Here is a 20962-nt window from a genome sequence, read left to right as displayed (position 1 = left end):
GTTCAGTGTTTGGGATGTAGTGGCATCTAGTGGTGAAGTTGGATATTGCACTCAACTCTATACCTATGGCCCCAGTGACTCCCTCCGAGTGTGTAGAAGGAACCTACGTAGTGGCCTTCAGGTAACATGAAATCATGAAAGATCCTTTCGAGAGCCAGTGTTTGGTTTGTCCATTCTGGGCTCCCGTAGAAACACAGTGGTGCAATATGGGAAACGATAGTGTAGATTCCTAGCTTATGAAAACAAAATCATGGATTTGTGTTTTCTTTCTTAAATTTAATGAAAGACACCAACATGCCAAGGGACTGTTAAAGAAAATTAGCGTTTTAGTTAAAACTTTCAAATGATGTTAGATAATAGTGTGTTGTAAGTGCTGATTGCTGATAAGTGAATTGAAGTGAACTGTACAAATATTATAAATGAAAAGAAAAAAGGAAGAAGGTATTTTTTGGTTCAGATTATGGAAGTCAATACATGTTTTTAATGGTAGGGAGCAGTGGGGACTTTTTTAAAAAGTAATTCAATTTTTGTTTTGTTTGTCTTGATTTTACCATCTCTAATTTCACTTATAGCTCGTCATCTGGTATATTATCTATACCATTTAAATATTAATGTTGAAATGGGACTGCATCATTTTAAATACATTTAAATTTCTGTAGTTGTAGTAGAAAATTAGTATAGACATGTATGGTCCCCAGAGGTGAGGATAGGAACACGACTGATGCTGATGGCGCTGACTTCTCTTGTATCATTTGTGAGGTTGACATTTTTGGTTGGGCTAAAATATTTCAAGAACCTCTAAACACTTTGCTATGAAATTTGCTACAAACAATCTTGCTGATGCAGGACTCGCACATCTGATTTGGACACTTTGACCAGAATGCTGTTCATTCACTTTGAATGGGATGACTTCATGATTAAATGCATTGTTGTTCTGTTGCATCACGTTGCTCAGAGCTCAATTTTTTCTCGTGGCAGGAGAGTCACCAGCCAATTAAAACATGTTTAAACCAATTGAATCGGGTTAATGCGAAAGAGGCGTCACAGCCAGCTGGTGACCCTGGTGTGTGCTCATTTGGCTGTGGTGGCATGTTAACATGAAACCTGGCTATGTTGTGTGCCCCCAGCATGAAACTGTTGTTGTCGTTATGACGATCACACCAGCACGCCCAGTGTTTAGGCGTTAACGCAACACATTGGAATGAGTCAGGCTCCACTGTGGAACCTCTGGTGATATTTCATTCAGGTCAAAGTTTTCATTAGTCCAGTTCTTTGGTTTATTATTTTTTTTTTTTTATATCTGTAAAACTAATGACATTCCCATTCAACTTGACTGCACTTTGTGTTTAGAGCTTATTAGCATATGTTCAACTAAGATGGTTGAAATGGTGACTTTTGTTCCTGTCCTTCTCCTCACCTGAATACTTTTTCGACAGTCCCTAAGTCATTCTTATAGCTGCTATCTGTTATTTCTTTCTTTTTAGTACTTAATTATATCCTTCATTTGTTTCTGGTCTCTTCCCCCACAACCCTCCGGAGTTAAGCTGACTCATCATTCATGATTTATCCAACAAAACTTTCCCACCTTCCTTTGTGTTACTGTCTGAGGCCAAAAGAGCAGTAGTTAAGGGGTTGGAGGTTACTCATCCACTCTTCCCACCCACATTCTCTTCAAGTCAACCAGGGGATTCATCCTTCACATTACAACTCGTGGTTACCACAGCCCCCTTTTTATATAGCACTCTAAATTACAGCCAGAGTGTGGCGGACATATTTCACTGTAATATATAAAAAGGCTGTGGGTATTGGTCTTGGAGGTGAGGGCTGACTGCCTGGTTGGTCTGAGTGAGTCCTGGATGCGGCTTGACAGCTCCGGTGATTAATGGTGACAGACTGCGGGGCCGCTCCTTCATTACATGACAAGTCTTTAATCTCTCTATCAGCGTAAACCAGCTCAAAGAGGCCGGATAAATAAGAGGGTGGAATCAAGTGAGGTTTGAGGGAAAAGACAACCAAGGATCTTATTTTCCAGTGGCCACTTTGCGCTGTGGAGAAGTTTAGTGTTTTTGGACTCGTTCCTTTTGTCCTCAGAGGCAGTAAAATTGTTTCTTGCATTAAAACCATTAAGCGAAGTCACAAATTATGAACATCTGCCCGGCTCTCTCTGAATTGTCTGTGAGTTACAGATCGTGGACCGCTTCCCAGAAATGGACTCCTCTGCTTTCGTTTTGTCTCCCCTCCAACTTTATCACTTCATCCATCATCCCACTATAAGGGCTTTTCAAGTGGTCCAAAAATAAAGAGGACACAGATGTCAGCCATGCTATACTGATGTTTCTAAACCGCCATAAACCCATCACTTACATCCACCCACAGGCCGAGGGGAGAAATGTTGAAAATGCACTTTTTCTCGCTTGCAGAAAAAACACTCCACAAAACCACTGTCAAACTGAGCTGATCCACTACAGCGCACATATCTTAAATTACACACAAAGCAATAGATTAACCTGCACTTGAGCAGGTATTTCTGTTTCTAAAAAGGGAACTTGGGAGATCTATCCCACGTCTCTTTCCTCGTGTCTGTTGGAAAAGAAATGTCGACAGGGGGAGTTTAGCGGTGTACAAAAGGGCAAACGCAATTATGGTTTTGCTGCTAATATGCATGGCCCCAGCTGGTTTTGATCTGGCAGCGATCTCAGGCTCTTCTAGCTCAGTTGTCAACTCTCATGCATCACAGGCCCGATGCTTAGCGGAAAAACGTGCTTTGGCAGCAACCTAGCAGAGGCCTGGAGGCCAGCGGGCGCTGGTGGGTTAGCCACATGCAGGGGGGTGACACCATCCTCTCCCTTTTCCGCATCTGGATCCTCATGGTCACATTTTCTCATTGGTCGTGGTTTTTCACCCTCTTCATGAATGTAACCGGCTGTAATTGGCCGGCGTGACCCTGAGCAGACGCCACGCCACAGACTTGGGAGGTCAGAAAAGGGCTCCAAAATACGCACACAGGGATGGCAACAGAACGAGAGAGGGAGAGAGAGGGAGAGAGAGGGAGCATGCAGCAGAATGAGATGCTTGCATGGAAATAAGCAGACGTGATTACTCAAATACAGTCATTAAGGAGGAAATGTTGTTTTTCAAGCTGTCAGGATGATTAATGACGGAGAGCAAATCCACTCAAATTCTGTTGTTTAGTCTAACCACCAGACCTGATCTCTGCCACTAACTCAGATCAGACAGGATGTGTTTGTTCAGCAGTGTGTGTGTGTGTGTGTGTGTGCGCGTGTGTGTGTGTGTGTGTGTGTATGTGTGTGTGTTGAATCAGTAAAGAAAAAAATGTTGAAAGCTTTAAAAAGGTTATGGGGGAAAGATGGAGAATGTGTTATAGAACAAGAAAAGAACAGCATGAGTATTTCAGCATGAAATGTTTTATTTTAGTCGCGATATTAAACATTTGTAGCTATAAAGTGTACATAGATAAGACCCTTTACAAAACTACTACTAAAACAAACTTTATGGAGCTAACGTTAGCTTAAAGTCAGCTACATGTTTACAGCTGATAACATCAGACGGTTCAATCTCTGGACCGTCTTCTTGAAGCAAGAATCCTGCTGTTCTCTATTTCTGTCTTCTATACTTCTTGAACTCTGAAACCAAGGAGCCAAAACAAACTATGGGGCACCCATGCTGGTGATCTAACAGCCACCCTAGATGCGGAGGCTCGAGCGCTCCTGTATCGGCTACAGGCTCCGTTCTGACCCAGTCAATTGCTGCTGTCTTCCCTGCTTTCCGTCCCCATTTCACACTATCTATACAGACACAATGCCCCAAAAAAACAACAAATCTTCTAAGAGTCAACATGAAAACAAGGAGACTTCCTGCAGCAGCTGCAGGTTTGGTTCCGGCACTGATCTTTGCTCTGTGTCTTCACCGCTTTCTCTTTGCACTCATTATCCTACCAATAAATTTCAACAAAATCTCAAAAGAAAAAAATGTAAGTCTGCCCCATTCTCACTGTGCCAGAATGAAAAGGTTTAACAACAGTACCTAAGATATGGCTGAGTGAGTCACTTTCAAAACTAATATATTTATCTGCCCCATGTTCGGCTAATGATGAAAACTGTTTCCTGTAATTTGAAAGATGTCAGTTTCTTATGAAAGGAATTCTCAGATATGTTTCTTTTATGTGCACCACATTCGCTGTGAACACATTTTCTGCGGCAGTAGTCACCTGTTCTACAGTGTAAGTGTCAACACGTTTCTAGAAAATTAGCTGTCTTTGTGAGTTTTCCAGCCCACACGTTGCCAAAGTCCTCAGAAACTCCAGATGTTCCCCAAATCACGCTGGAAGGCCGATAAGGAATCAGCTTTCAACAGATGTCTTGTGCCTGGACGCGTGATTTAGTAGCTGTGAATGATGAAACAGTGTTTCAGTGTCTCGCAGCCCCACTGGCTTTCATCATTATGTGCAAGCAGCTGCGGGTCTGGGTGATGTGATGTCAGCGGCTGGGAACGAAGAGCGAGATGGCACATCAGCTCTTCTCATTTTTGTGTCTTTGGGTATTTGGACGTGGAGGACAGCGTCTCTGTTTGCTGAAGCGTGACACACAAATACGGGAATGTGGAGATGAAGCACAAATGAGGTCGAGTTTCAACGATTATTTTCAGCGTAAAAATTCATTCATCTCCTTTAAAAGTAGTTTGACAAAATAATCCTCACTCAATGTCCACTTACTAGCTTTTTCCAGACCTGGGATCATGGGAAAAAGCTGGAAAATTGACCTAGAGTTTAAATTGTTTTGTAAAACTATTTTCATTCATCAAAATACCAGAATTTCCCCAAATTTTCATTTAATTTACTTTTTTTCATATATTAACAGTTACAAAATAATGAAAACTGCAGTTCCCAGAGACTTAAATTTGAGTATACATACAAACGTATTACATTTACAGAGAGAAAGGCACCACATCATCACTTGTGCAAAGCTGGGACCTGTTTAAATTTGTAGAACAAAGGACTATTAAAAATATTTAATTATTGATTATTCATTTCCTGACTCTGGGTCCAAATATGCGAAATGGCAGAGCTAGTATCCAGGATATTTTTGACTTTATTTTTGGATAGTGTGGGAAAGTGGAGACGTGTTGTTCATCTTTATATCCATGGTTTTACCCTATGACGTTTTACCCTGATGATGATGACGACAGTAACGATGATGACGACAATGATGATGACGATGAAGACAATTACGACGATGATGATGACGACAACAGTGCTGATGATGATGGTGATGACGACAACAATGATGATGATGATGATGATGATGATGATGATGGTGATGACGACAACAGTGCTGATGATGATGAAGGTGATGACGACAACAGTGATGATGATGATGAAGACAATTACGACGATGATGATGACGACAACAGTGCTGATGATGATGGTGATGATGATGATGATGATGATGATGATGATGATGATGATTTTGTCTCTAGATGAAAAATCAGGGGATTGCCCAATTTACTACAATCCACCCAAAGAGAAACATGAATGTCAAATGTCAACCTCATGGTGGCAGTATAGTGCGAAAGTCAGGGAATCTCCATTAATATATATCATGTGGGAACCATGAATGTCTATAAAAACCTTCATGAGAATCCCCTCAGTCCTGTCGCTGATTAGATAGTTTGGTCTGAAAACAAGCAATGACAACCGCCTGACACCGCCAGCCCTGCAGCCATGTTGAAAACGAGGCCCGAAATTGCATTGTGGGTCAAATGAAAAGTAAAAAGCGGTGAATGCAGTGTTCCAGTGATAAGAGGAGTCAGGATGAAGGGTGTTGCATTCGGTCAGGATAGTAGGAGGAGGAGGAGGAGGACAGCACAGATGACTGACACAAACAGTGAGGGAGTTGGATAGATGAGAGCCACAGGCGTCAGGAGCGGGGGGGACGCAGGGTCAACACATCGCCATGTGCATTGAGTGTGGTCCGGCAGCTGTATGCATGGGGGAGCCTTGGCCTCCTGCTCTGCATGTCAGGGGCCATGATTAATGACCTGCAGGCCTGACTCTGCAGCACCACCACCACCCCCCTCCTACAGTGAAGTCAGTGCAGCCACTACTCGTTTAACTAATGGACAAAGCCACGGACAGACAGACGTGCACGGGAGACGACGGCTCGCACACACGAACGCAGGCAGACGCCAAATTAAAGCCGTTTCCCTCGAACAAAATCACACATTTTCCTTTTCCCAGGTAATTACAGGGCGGGAGCGAGGATTTCTTGGATTACTGTGTGTGTGCACGGCTGTGTGCGTCTGTGCAGTGTCGAGGCCGAGGAGGTGCCCCGTGCCTCTGTACTGGTTCCCAGCTTGTCAGGCAGCTGTCGAGGAGTGATTTATGACCACCAGACTCCAACCTGTCTTCACTGCCAGTTCAGTATTGTTACAACTGACAGCTAATGAGGCCAGACATGCTTTCAAGCAGAGCACTTAACAGGACTTCAATCTTCCCCCGTCACAAATACCATTTTTGCACTCGCTCGCTTGCTCTCTCTCCCTCTCTCAAACACACACACACACACACACACACACACACACACACACACACACACAGACCCCCCCTCTCTCACCCAGCTTCTCCCCCCGGCCTCCCCCCCTTTTTTCTCTATGCCTTCCTTGTTCTCTGTCTTTCTGTGGTGGAATATCTGACAGGCACTGAAAGGGCTTCTGCCTACAGACGGAGATGTTTCTCAGAAGGCAAAGGCAGCAGAAAGAGTCCCACTCTTTCACACACACAAACACACACACACACACACACACACACACGTTTACTGGCAGTGGGCATCCGCTAATGCTTGATGTAATCTAATCATCAACTCTTTGTACCAGGTTTCAAGGAGCAGCTACAGAATAATGCTTATTTAGATTCTTGCTGAGTTAGAAGAGATGATTGATGTCATTCTTATGTCTGTGTGCAAAATATGAAGCGAGAAGATTAGCTTAGCTTAGCATAACTACGGAAAACACAAGGAAGAAGTTAGCCTGGCACCTCAAAATGAATGCAACGTTTTACTCCACCGCAGGAGTAACTGCACTAGTATTTATTTGACAACTATAGTTTCTTTACAAGTTAAACATTTTAATCGAATGGTTTTGTTTCCAGATAATTTCCTGGATAATTTTCCTGGAGAGAACGATATAATGTAGTTGTAATTACAGGTGGTAATGGTTGTTACACTCCCAGCTATTTCAAAATGTTAAGCTAGCACAACATGTGTAGTAGGTGAGCAATAAAATGTGAAACATATCTACAAACAAACAATATACATGCAATTCAGTCATTAATAATAATAATAATAATAAAGTTTCCAATTCCAAAAATAAATTAGTAATGTATTAATTTCTGTCATGGAAATCCATATGAATGTCAATGATAAATTCCAAGTACAATTTTATGAACTAGCCTACACGCATTACCCACTTAATTCAATTTCCTGATAATTTCCTAGAATGGCTTTTCTGTAATTAGTTATTATAATTTCCTTGAAAGAACTTCTTTCAAGTAATTTTTCACTGGAACATTATTTAACATTACTATTTTTCTGCTATTATGTTCAGCTTAGATGGATAAATGTCAAGTGTTCCAAATGAATAGTGTGTCAATTATTATCTGTTTAATTAGTAACAAATATGGTTCTTACCAGGAAATGTTTTTAAAGTGGTGATGAAGGGAAATGTTATCAGTTATCAATGTTCTCATGAAACTTGAGATTTATCAGATGTTGAACTATTTCTGCCCAGTAGTTTAAAGGCTGTTAATTTAAACTTGCTTTTTGCTATGTATCACTATCAAACAGAGGTCACAGTTCGACATTTGTATCGGAGAAAGTCATGTAACTACATATTTTAGTTGGTGAATGACGGAACAATGAAAATACGTTTTATATATTATAGCAAATCAACCCTGATCACATTTATTTGAAGACGTGAACCAGTAAACAGACATGATCTCCGTGTCTCCCCGCTCTCCTTCTCTATGAATAATCCAGTATCAGTGTAAAATCCCTCACAGAGCTTCCCCATCTTTAACCCCTCGCTCCCTGTCGGCCATGATTAATGACAGGCTAACTAGTTGCTGGCTCACAGTCGTTGGCTGTGCCTTTGTCTCCAGGACACTTAATGAACTCTGACAAGTCTTCTGCAAACCTCTGGACTAATGTTTTCATTAACTGAGTCGACAGCGCCTCCTGGGGGTTGGAGAACAGAAGTGGAGACAGCAACAGATCCTGCTGGAAGGCCAATGAGGTTGTTTGTCATGTGATGTTTCCAGGCAGATAACTCCAGTCAAACTTCCCTTCTTCTTCAACATCTTCTGAAGTTATTATAGAAAAATATGTATAATACAGATGTTAAACCGTTAACCAGCAGATGATCCAAACAATGTCTAAACCCATATAACTTTGTTTTAAAGGCTATTGATTGAAAGTCTCCACAGTGGATGAATTTTGCTGAGTTGTGTTTGATTAGATGATCGACACATCTTGAAAATTTACAGTGGTGCTGCCATTAAAAAAAAACATGCCTTAAAGAGTGTTGGAAATAAAGAAAGGAAGGGGGAAAACAGTTGTAAAATACTGAATGCTTGACGTTTTGAAATAATATAAATACCAATGTGTGATACATTGCTTCAAGTAGCCCCAAAACATCCCAGGACTAAATTCAGATGTGAACAGGGAATTTATTTTAGGTACTTAACTATTTCAATTGACATTATATTCTTCTTTATTCTACATTTCCTGTTACTTTCAAATGTTACTTTCTCTAATACTTGAATTATACTATATTTGTATTCCACCACAGTTAGAAGTTACTTTTTAAGATTTAACTTTAAGTACTATATTATTATTATTATTTTTAATTTAAAAGATCTAAATTTACCACTTCAACCAGCTGTAGCATTAAAATGCTTCTTATCCATCTATACAGCAGTAATATCAATCATTTTCATTATATAGTATAATATAAAACTTGACTAGGGCCATTCTGCTGCATAATCAGTATTTTTACTCACATGCTGCCAGTGATGCAGGAAGTAAAAATGTAAGTAAAAGTCATACATTAAAAATATTATCAGTAAAATTACTTTTAGGTATTCAAGTATCACACTTGTTTTGTAGAAGATTTGCCCCTAAAAATCGTAAAGTGAAATGTAACTAGTTCCTATACGTGGTACAAAACATTAATACAATACAATATTTCTAACTGGGCTGTAGTAAGGTAAAGGTGTAGTGTAGCAGAGAGAACACAGTACTTCAGTAAATGTACTAAGTTACTTTCCACTACTGCTCCTTGCTGACTATACTTTGTGTTTTGACAGTGTGATACTGTCTGCTTCTTCCATCGTTTCCAGGGTCACCTGAGGGTAAAATCCAGACTGTATATAAATCTCACCTGAAATGTACTCACAATAAATCCTTTACACTCTGCTGCCCCCTGCTGGGCGTCTCTCTAAAATGCCCTCTGCTGTAATAGAAATAGTAACAAAGTTTTTCATGATTCCAGGGTCCATGAGTTTTAAAGAAGTAGACCAGCAGCTTTAGTGCTAAACTGAGTGAACCTGACACCGGCTCATTTCTGCTTTCTACGGTGGAGAGGTTTTTACGCACATATTTTACGCACAATCCAACCTTGTAATAGCTGTGTGTGTTTTGGATATTACGTTTCCCCTCTTGACCTGTTTTATAACCGGGAATTACTTTCATCACTGAACACTTTGCAGCATGATTGAAGCTCCAGCAGAGGTCGGCTCCTTCCCTCTTCTTCTTCCTGATGTTGTTCCCTGGTGCGCCCTCCCCCTTTTCCCGGCTCCTCCTCTGTCTCCCTCGGGCTCGTCGACGAGCGATTCCCAAACTTTCCGTGTTCCAGCTTCCTGGAGCTCTTGTGTTCTTTCCTTCTGTGGAGCAGGGTGGCCCAGTGGTGACCGATGCTGGAACCCGTGCAATATAAATGAAGTGTGCAACAGATGGTAGAGATGACCGAGCCGGCGGACAGACCTCTGACCCCGTTATCCACTCCCGAGCAACTCCTCAACAGGGACTCCCGGGGGAATCGGTGAGTGTGGGTGAGATGGAGAGGAAGGGCCTGGCCTGCTGTCCCGCCACAGAGGAGGCCACACAGGCCTAATGCATTGTGGTTGTTGGCATGGATCTTATTTTAAGGGCCGTGCTGATAGATTAATGGATGAATGTGATGTGTACGTGGCACTGGATAGAACCAGACAGGCTTTATTTGCATTTAGAGAAATCCAGGCAAAACCTTTCCCATGAAGTTTTAGTAATGCACGCTACTCTGCTTTGGCTGTTGCATGGAGAGCTGTGTGGGGTTTCGTTTCACTCCACTCCTGCAAAAATTGGATGTGTCACAACAAGTTGGACAATGTGTGTGTGTGAGTGTGTTTTCAAGGTGAGTCATTGCAGGAGGAGAAGAGAAGAGAACAGTGTTTGTGTTGAAATGTGTCCAGGGCTGAGGTGGAGAATGGAGGAGAGAGGTGGAGAGGAAGGTTACCTACAGACCTCCAGCTGTGTGTGGACGCAGAGTCAGACCTCGCAGAGAGCAAGAGGAAACCAGCCAGCCTGAGGTGCAGCAGGTTATATTGTCCTCTGTGGAATATCATATAATATACTGCTAACACTTGACTCAACAACGCTGTTGAGGAGCAGTGAAGTTCTGACACAGTATAATGTTGTGGTCAGATGGTATAATGGCTTTTCTAAGTGTTTATCAATGTGCAATATTAGTCAGCAATCACAATTTCTCCTAAATATCTGTGTTCTACTATATTCTCATTCATTCTGCTTAAACACCAGCCTTGACTCTTTATGAGGCTTATCAGTGTAGGGCAATACTACTGCTGCTGCTGCTGCTACTTCTAATACTACTACTACTAATACTACTAATAATACTTATAATGATAATAATGTGCCTGTCAAGACACTGGAGGATCCTTACAGATACAACAACAATCTGAAAACAGCAAAATGTCAGGACATCATCAAAACAATATGCAATAAACACAATACATAAACTAATCTGCTTGGTAAATACATTATATTTTTTTATCTGTGTTATAAACAATTTATTAAAAGTTCCCTGCTCATAAATGTGAAATAGCAGGGTGGAAGTCAAGTGTTACCAGTTAATCTGATAAACCCAGTATAACCAAAAGGACCTGTTGATAAATCTTTTGGTCTATTGACAGAACATTTATATAATATAGATCTTTTAAGGTAAAAAGTCTGAAATATTTTCATTCCAGCTTCTCCAATGTGAGCATTTCCTGCTTTTCTCTGTTTTATAATAATATAATATTATATAAATTAAAATGTCTTCTTTGATATTGGATTAATTAGGATATTGGTCTATTAATTAGGACTTTGAATTGTTGGATAGACAAAAAACTATGTAGTCACTGTGACTTCACCAAACATTGAATCAATCTGTTGAGAAATGAATCAGCAGATTAGTTGTTAGGTGCACGCCTTATGTAAAAACTAAATATTTGTATGTGCAAAGAGAAACTGGATTCACTGCAGATTATTGAATGTAACTTCTAATTAAACCTCAACTCTCTGAAGTATTACTTGAGTTGCTTAGACATAAAAACACATTGCATCATTCAGTTCAATTCAAAAACTTAATTCATACAAAGGGAAACAAGCGGGTTTGCAGACAAAAGTGAACACATGACATTCAATTTAGACACACATCAAAAACAATCTAAAATACCAATGTGACAGAGATAGAAAGAGTTGAAGTAAATGTTTGGAATCTAATGGAATCCTTGCACATATTATTACACGTCTGTACACACAGGGTAAAGTGACCATTCCATCAGACTTCCTCTGATTTGTTTTACAATCAGGTGACTTCAAGCAAATTCCTCAAGGCATCGGCTCATAGAGAAAATCATGTGTTACTGTGAGGTCACTGAGAATCTCATGTTTTCACTGCTGAGGACTCATTCAGGATTAGCTGTGTGTGCGGGTTTTGTGTTTTGTCAATAGTTCACACACACACACACACACACACACCCTTTGCAAACTGCTCTTATCTCTTTGATAGCAGATAGATCAAAAAGTGCAATTTAAACATTATTATACCATCAAATAACCCAAACTAAATAAATATCTACAGATGTTGGTCTTAGGATCCTCTCAGAATGACATCAGGTGTAGTTTTTCACCTTCTAACTGCAGCACAACTCTATAATCCCTCATAACTACTTGATACCTGCATGACTGAAGAGCTGTCTACAGATTCTGCTGTTGCTGTGTAAGCGGCTCTTGTATAACCACAGGTGACTCGTGCAGAGTCACATGAAGGACGTGTGATTGTAGAGTCTGTGTGGATCAGTAGAAGCAAGTGTTCGTGTGTTATCCTGAGCTGTGACTCCTCTGAAGCCGTTGCTGTTAGAGTTGCTGCTGCATGTCGTCCTCAGCTGTTTCTATGCTATACTTAACCCCAAACACTGACCTTTTATTTGCCAGAGTGAAACCTGTGGAGCAGCTTTCACCAATGCTGAGCACGAGCGACTTGGAAACCAAGTTTGAAAGGAAGAAATCGCCGCCCATTCAGGTAGGGACATGGATTTTCACCAAACATTGATGGATTTTTACACATTTTTGCAAAAATCGTACAAATAAAATGTCTTTATTTTCAGTTATCGAAGACAAATACCCACTATCACAAATTATTCAAGGACGTCAGCAAAGATGAGTTGCTCAAACAAAGTAGGTGTGAGATGAAACATTTACCTTGATGTGAAAAGCACAGAAATCTGATTAGATTCGGTCAGATTGCTAATCTTAACGTGAGGTTGTGCGTGTGTCGACAGGTTACACGTGTGCCTTGCAGAAAGACATGTTATATCAGGGCAAAATGTTTGTCTCTGATAACTGGATCTGCTTCCACTCCAAAGTCTTTGGCAGAGACACCAAGGTACGAATTAGAAAAGTCATTTGTCTCCAGCACCAGCTCATGTTGCATGTGGCTGAATTCTCTCACTGTGACAATTACCTGAGATTAAAAATCCTATTTTCTCCAGATCTCAATCCCAGCGATGTCTGTGACATTCATCAAAAAAACCAAAACCGCATTATTAGTGCCAAACGCCCTCGTGATTGAAACTACAAGTGACCAGGTAAGAGGACTGTGGAGACTATCAGTTTCAATCTCATTTGATATAAACAGGAAAGTGATTGTAAACTTCTGTTTTCCCAGCATGTGTTTGTGTCCTTCCTGTCTCGAAACACCACCTACAAACTGCTCAAATCCATCTGCATTCATCCCGAGGTAAGTGATATCTAATATAAAACACTCCTTCATCTTAATGGGACTCAGTATCTTCTCATTAGAGCTTGGATGAAAGTAAACATGGCGACTGAATCGGAGAAGCCTTCAACAGCGAAATGAGACAACTCTGTGCTCGTCTCAGAAATTAGATGAGATTAACTCAAAATACTGAAAGAACAAAGTTGTAACATAATGATGATAACATTGCAAAAATAAAGTTATAATATTACGGGAATAAAGTTGTAATATCACAAGAATGACGTTGTAATATTATGAGCTTTAAGTCCTAATATTGCGAGAATTAAGTCACAATATTACAAGTATAAAGTTGTATAAGTACGATGATAAAGTTGTATTACTACGAGTATAAAGTCGTATTATTACAAATATAAAGTTATAACATTAAGAGAATGTATTAATATCACAAGAATACAAACGTAATATTATCAAAATAAAGTCTTAATATTACCAGAATAAATTATGACCTTTTCTCGTATTATTTCAGCTTCATTCTCAAAATCTCAGAATTCTTTTTATCATCAGTGTGTCTCCAATACTCCGTCATACTCTATCTCAAGCAAATGAAAACCATAAAAAAAAAATACACAGTGAAAATGAACATAATAAATCCATTGAGTGCTGCTATAAAAGGGTGAGATCTGATTGTATTGTAAATCAAGACCTTCACCAGGGCTATTCAGCTTCAATAGCAAGTGGGCCATAAAGAAAAATCACTGTGGGTTTATGGGCCACACAGAATATTTGTCAAATAATAGCTAGAAATAACTCTTATATTAGTTGATACATAGAATGAACTAGTGACTGGCACTTTAATCTGGTATCAGGTAACATGAGGTGTTTTCTGACAGGTCCATACCCACACATGTAGTAAACAAGATGAATAAAGTAAAACAGCCTGATTTGCTGACAGTCTTATGGGCCATAGAAATATTCAAAAGGTTTAAAAGGTCCTTCACATCTACAGCAGGACTCTAGTGCCCAACTGTGCACTAACAGCAAAGGTAACAAGTCAGTGATCAGCACAGTCAAATATTTACTCAGGATTTATTGGAGAGAAAAAGAAACAGCTAAGAGACGAGTGAATATTGCACGTACATTCCCCCTACAGCTATTTCCTAGTAGCTAATAATTTGTCAGTGGTGTGTTTACGGCTTCTTTATTACTTAACCTTGTTATTAAAAAAGAACACATTTTTATTTTCTTCATGAATAGCAAAACAACAAATGTTCAATATATTGATTTTGCACTTAAATCAGTCTTTAAACCTTAAAGAAATAATGTGACATTTATTGTGATAATTATTGGTAACAACTGATGTGATTATTTTATTCTTGATATCATTTTGGGCCATATCACCAAGTTGTATATTCTGCACACTGAAATGTGTTCCCTGTGGCTGCAGGTGGAAAAGACTTGTAACAGCCCCGTCCCGTCTTCCTGTGAAAACAGCTTCAGAGTCAGCAGCTCGTCGTCTCTTCCGCTGGTCAGTCAGGGGTCTGTCCGTCCATTTTACTGGAATGTTTTCACTGGACGTATTCATTGTACATGAGAAGATTGTTTTTAAAGTTTCCATTGTGATATAAGATCTATAGAAATGCCCTGCTCTCGTGTTATACAATAGCCTCTCAGTATGTGGCGTCCATTTTACTGTATGGTTTTTCCTGCAGGACTTTTCCAGAGACTTCTCTGACCTGGATGGGGTGGTGCAGCAGCGACGACAGGAGATGATGGAGAGCAGCAGCTCCGGCTCTCAAACTCCAGATTATGACAAAATAACTGGTGTGTATGCTCCATCCTCAGCCCTCTGTGTAAACGCACCACCTTTACAAAGCTGCTATTTACTTAACCATAATCTACTATGCACATTTCGTTTTTCTGCTCTATGAATGTGCTCAGGGTGTCCGCTGTCGCTGTGGCTTCAGCCAAAGTGAAATTTGAGCCACGGAGGCTTCGCTTTTTGTTATTGTGAAGACAGTTGACACGGAAAACAGCGACGACCCCATTGAATAATAAATTAAATCCTCCGCTTATTGTTTCTGCCGTTCATGATAAGTAGCCAGCCTTTTCCTTCTCACACAGGGAACATGTTGATGTTTCAGGATGTTTGGGACTGTTAATATTTACTCTGGCTCGAGGTAGGCGGCTGCAGTCATGAGTTCCCCTCTGTTTACTTGAGCAGACTTCAGCGGCCTCCCAGGCTCATTTCTGAGTGCAGTGAAGAGCGGAGAGGTTTCAGTCCACGCAGACATTCACCTCCAGACCCCAGGCCAAAAACACAGACCTCCACTCAACAACGGTACTTTAACAACTGGATGTGTCTGAGTCAAAGGAAGCTTTGTTTCTGCCTCTGTAGTCATGAGTTTTACTTTTCACCAGAAGGAATTCAGTATCAACAGAAATATCGAGAATAATGAATATATGAATCATTCACTTTTTATGTATGTTTAAAGAAGTGCTTTGACTTTATGGTAAATAATATTTATTAGCTTTTTTAGCTTAGCTTAGCATCAGGACTGTGGTGGTAAAAAGCCTGTTGATTGGCCACTTTGCACGTAATTGGCCAAATTGCATATAGATGTATTGAGATCCATTTGAAATATTCAAATATTTTTTACCGTACAGTAACTGAAAATATCCCCATAAAAATACATATTTGTATTCACTAAATCCAGATCATTATCTAAATCTGCACCACTGCATATGCCAGATTTTTTTTTTTAAGATGTAAAAAAATTTCCCCTTTTCACAATGATGTAAAAGTGAAAAAAGTCCTGGATATGCCCCCTTACTCAAATCCTCTCAAAAAGTTCACATGTCCCACCCTTCCAAGTTTCAAGAAAATCAGGTCAGAAGTTTTTTAGTAATCCTGCTAACACTCAAACAGCAGGGGGTGATATGTTTTGAGCCAGAGAAAGTTCCCAAAATGTGCACTTTTCTTTATTGTTGCACCCAATAAAATTGTTTCTAAAATGTAAAATGCAGTTTTAGTATATCTACTAAATCTATTTTCCTCTGTTTTTTCTTTTCGATTTATAGGGTCAGCCAAGCCAACCCAACGAGTAGTCACGCTCAATGACAAATCCTCTCAGCCCAAGTCGTTACAGGCCATCCTCCTAATCTATTTGGTGTTGTGAGTGGCCTTTCATTATGTGGAATATGAGAAGCCCGGTTTGTCTGACAGGACAATTGTTAGACTTCCATTTCCATAACTTGGGGGCGTGTCAGCGGTTGTTCTGTGAGAAATGTCAGAGTTTGAATGTTCATCTCTTTCTCTCTGTGTTTGTGTGTGTGAGCAGAGTTACTGTTCTCGTCTTGTCCTCCTGTTACATGGCTTTCAAGATTGTGGCTCTCGAGCATCGTTTGAACTCCTTGGTTTCCATTGGGGAACACATCAGAAACGAGTAAGAGCTTGACCCACCGAAGATTTCAGTGTAGAGCGTTGTTCTCCAGACATCAGATTATATCACGTTCCCAAATGCACTCACACTGCTTCATTTCATCTGGTTAGTGCAACCCCATACATTGTTTGGTCTGTGATTTAGTGCAAATCTATTCGCAGAAATGCAGTGAGCCACAGGTCCCAGGATCAAGTGAATGCTGAGGTCTATGGAGAACTGTCCACCAACCTGTTCAAGCTAGAAAAGGTTTGTCCGATTTGCACTCGAACATCTTTGATATTTTATGATCAGAAAATCCTTAATTGTATTTGTAGATTTCCATAAATGTGATTGCACCATTGAGCCAAAGTAGGTGTGATCTCTGACTAAAAAGTCAATGACTGACGAACAAAGCGTTGATCGCTATCAAACATGGCTATTCACAGAAATGTGATTTGGCAAACTCTCTAATGAGCTGCTGGTGGTAGCTTCATATTTAGCATACAGATAAGAGTGTGGCATCCACCTTCTCATCTAACTCAGCAAGAAAGTTGTATTTATGGACGTCTCCATAGTATTTAAGAGTAATTTAATATGGTGTTAATATAAATGTATATTTTTTTCATCCTAGATTCAAAGAAACCTGCGGAAGCTACTTGAAGAGACTTGAAGAAGACTGTTGTCTGTTGGTCTGCACAGAGGCTTTATCTTTTATTAGACGTGATGGGCAAACTCATAGACTGTATATTAAGATGAACGTGTTTCCACTTCCTCTCTCTATCCAAAGTATCTCAGATACAAAATCTGCCATCTTGCGCATTTGGAGCAAGAGTCTGAAGGTTAGTGATCAGGGAATGGAGCCGTGGTAACGAGGTCCCGCTGATACACGCGCTCAACCAATCACAAGTCAGCCTCAGCTTCACCACATTTAAAAGCATCAAATAACTTAACTAAAACCAAACGTGATAAGAACTACCTTCTTTGACTTTTAAGATTGACCCATATCACATCCACTAACATGGAGGAGGCAGGGTTTATGATCTATACTGCAGTCAGCCATCAGGTGGCGATCTACCTGCTTTGGCTTCACTATTGGGGAGCAGTCATGTCATCCATCTTCATACACAGCAACCACAGGCTGACCTCTGTAGATCAGATTAGGCAGTAGATCTGATGCCAAAGCCCGGACAGCTCATTCAGAAAGTTTTCTCAAACTGGTGTGAACGTCATCTTAAATTGTGCAATATCTTTCCCTTTCCACTCAGGACTATTTTATGCTAGAGGTGAAAAGCGTGTTAGTGTGTGCCAGTGTTAGTGAAGTGACATTTTGAAGCCTATGTGTAGCACTTATGTGAGCGCTTTGATTTTACATTTCACAAGAGTAGGATTTAGTTTTTAAGAGGGTATCTGGGTGTAAAGGTCGTATATGACTGGTTTTACAAACATTTCAGAAAAGGTCAACTTGTGCTGTTTTAATGTTCTTTAGTTTTAACCTTGTTGCCAATAAATTATATTTATGTTATTTGATGAGTGTTTGTTTATCTTTTAATAACATTCATGGCCATTAGTGTATTTTACATTTACATTGTGTGGTATTTGGAACCTGAAATTCACTGTCACTGTAAAAGGTTTAAATATCTTATGCAAATAGAGCAAATTACCTGCATTTAATAGTTTTTTTTTTTCAGATTGTAAATATGGATTTTTTTACTCAAACTATTAACACTGATTGTTATTGGCCAGCTCTGTATTCATTACAAAATACAGGTTTATTCGTTTACATGATTGCCGTCAATCACTCCCGTAGCAAAGAGGCTCAACTCTGGAGGTGTGAGAACCGTTTGTTTTACATGTAGATCCCAGATAGTGCCTTGCTACATCACATGACAAATACACAGAGCTGAAATAAATAGCTCTTATACACTGCTTTTTAATACAAAGAAGGGCCCTGTTAGTTTTCAAAGCCAACTTTATTGTCAATTCTGCCATATGTACAGGACATAGACATTACATTACATTACATTACATTACAAAAAACTAAAAAAGGTGAAATTACAACAAAAAGGGACAACTTAGTTAACATCAATTAACATTTACAATGGAGGAATGAAGGATTATGACCCATTCTTTAATGGGTGAAATGTTATTAATAACAATAATAATTATAATACAAGATGCACTTCTGCCAAATTGTGGAGAAAGAAATTATCTGATCATGATCCAGAACATAAAAGTTAATCACGGTCACTCTCTCACGTGATGTAACTCGTGAGTTCAGCAGCAGAAATAATTCAGAAGGCTGCACTAACACTTTGTCATCATGCGGCAGGACATTGACTCGGACACACTGCACAACACAATCAATCAATCAATCAAATGTTATTTGTATAGCCTGTAATGGCAGATTTTGCATTTGTGTAATGTTTAATAGAAGAACAGATATGTATTTAGAAGAAGTAGATAACAAATGTGTTTTCTGTGACTTAACTACGGAAGTTGCAGAAGGAAGTGTTTATGGCCCCCACATGTGTGTCTTAGCAAATGCTTCACTGCAGGGGTGTTACTTAGTGTGTCTGATAGAGATGGGTGAGGGGAACTCTGCATTGTATACAGGACTGGGGTCTTTTGATGTTGTAAATGAAGATAGAGGATCTCTGAGACAGATTGTCTCACACCAGAGGTCACACCAGGGGTCTGGGACGGAGATCTGAGACAGGAACTCTGCCCAACCTGGTCAGACATCAAGAGGCTGAAGAATACCTTTTGGCTCCTCGCAGGGAGGGGCTTCTGATTGTATAAGTGAAGTGATTCTCCTATGCTCTGTGCTCATTCTATACACGTTACACTAGGTGGCTGTGTGGGGTGAGCCCACCTGCAGGTGTTAGAATTGAACTTTCCGAGAGACAATGTTATGTGTGTATTATTATACAATAGAGTATCATTATTAAACAGAAACTGCCACCACAAGCCCAATTCACAAATCCCAATTTGTCTCATAGGGCTTAAGAAGGTGCGACATCATCTGTCATTAACCATCAACAGCAGTAAGGAAAACCAGCCCGAAAAAAAACAGGGGGGAAATTGTCTGATATAGATGAAGGGAGCAACACTGACGATTGAAATAGAGAAGTTATCCACGATCCAGCATCACAATCTCTGAGGAGAGGAGCCACCAGAGACAAACAAGAGTTAGAATGACACTCACTATTGGGTACATACCTTTGCCAAGGAGATATGCACCCAATTTAAATTTAATCAAGCCACACCAAATTTCATACACCAATAGATACCAGTAAAAGTGTGCTTGGTTTCTTTCAGAAAGATAATTGCATTAATTAATGAGAAATTGACAAATATTTTGCAAATGTTATTTCTTGTAATGGAAAACAAGAAAAAAAGACCTGTATCTACCCCATAATTTCATCCACCTAAAAGGGGTTCTTAAGTGGTAAAGTAGTTTTTACGTAATCCTCAAATAGATGCACAAGCAACCTCCCAACTAGAAGAGGCTGCAGCAAAGTGAGAGAAAAGCTTGACTAATGAAAAATCAAACAGTTTGTTGAAATCAGTGGATCACAGCCTTGAAGTATTTACTGCAAGTTATTTTAATTCAATACTTTACGTTTCTTCATTTTTGCTCGCCTAAAATGCTGTTTGATACAAAAGAGGCAACATCCTGAATTGTTAAACACATCAAGATGTAAATACCAGGGAAATAAAACTGAAATCCTGAATTTTTCTTTCATATTCATTTTCCGATTGTAAACCCAAATGTCTCCAGCGCACAACAAAAACCAAGGAACTGTCTTTTTCTTCCAATAGTTGTCAAGGGTATTAAATAGAATTATTTAAAAACAATATTGTTCGTCATGAATGTACCTATTGCCCCATAAATACTTGTGTGTTGAATGAATAACATTGTTATTGTCATTCATCTTTTTTCAAACTAACTATTTAGATTTAACATGGTTTTGCCCTGGAACACTGTCACAACTATAGTTTACACCAGACCACCAAACTAACAACTTCTGAGGTTTTACTGAGATTTCATGTCATCCACTTGGTGATTTAAAGGACAAATAGGGTTAGTTTACCCCATTTAACTCTGTTTTTGGTCTCCACCAACTCCAAGCCAATGAAATTCCTATTTATTAAATATATCATCAGCTGCTAAATGCTCCATTGTGGTCACCAGCTTGTTAGCTAACTTT

The 20962-nt window shown here is 39.7% G+C and overlaps 1 protein-coding gene and 1 long non-coding RNA gene across 3 annotated transcripts in view; one reads left to right on the top strand and one right to left on the bottom strand.

Moving 5' to 3' along the window:
- The window catches only part of LOC117771270, a 144755-nt gene that overhangs the window by 43147 nt on the left and 80646 nt on the right, over positions 1-20962 (bottom strand). The window lies entirely within an intron of this gene.
- Positions 9878-18276, top strand: LOC117771263 (GRAM domain-containing protein 2B-like). 2 transcript variants are annotated; one of them, XM_034601433.1, is made up of 15 exons: positions 9880-10113; positions 10523-10639; positions 12549-12636; positions 12722-12791; positions 12896-12999; positions 13106-13201; positions 13282-13353; positions 14777-14857; positions 15042-15153; positions 15554-15670; positions 16411-16504; positions 16671-16775; positions 16934-17018; positions 17383-17499; positions 17590-18276. In XM_034601433.1, the coding sequence occupies exons 1-14, from the start codon at positions 10025-10027 to the stop codon at positions 17419-17421; spliced, it is 1269 nt and encodes a 422-aa protein (XP_034457324.1). In that variant the 5' UTR covers positions 9880-10024; the 3' UTR covers positions 17422-17499; positions 17590-18276. The 2 variants fall into 2 exon arrangements, with proteins under 2 accessions (XP_034457325.1, XP_034457324.1); XM_034601434.1 differs by lacking the exon at positions 10523-10639 and having other exon boundaries at positions 9878-10113.

The sequence above is a fragment of the Hippoglossus hippoglossus genome, chromosome 12 (assembly GCF_009819705.1).
Source record: "Hippoglossus hippoglossus isolate fHipHip1 chromosome 12, fHipHip1.pri, whole genome shotgun sequence".
NCBI lineage: Eukaryota > Metazoa > Chordata > Actinopteri > Pleuronectiformes > Pleuronectidae > Hippoglossus > Hippoglossus hippoglossus.
This window is presented reverse-complemented; position numbering and strand designations above follow the sequence as displayed.

Excerpts from the sequence above, each read along its gene's own strand:
- LOC117771263 (XM_034601433.1), top strand. The coding sequence starts at position 10,025 with ATGGTAGAGATGACCGAGCCGGCGGACAGACCTCTGACCCCGTTATCC. Across the intron at positions 12,637-12,721 it reads AGAAATCGCCGCCCATTCAG|TTATCGAAGACAAATACCCA; the intron begins GTAGGGACATGG and ends CTTTATTTTCAG. Across the intron at positions 12,792-12,895 it reads AGATGAGTTGCTCAAACAAA|GTTACACGTGTGCCTTGCAG; the intron begins GTAGGTGTGAGA and ends GTGTGTCGACAG.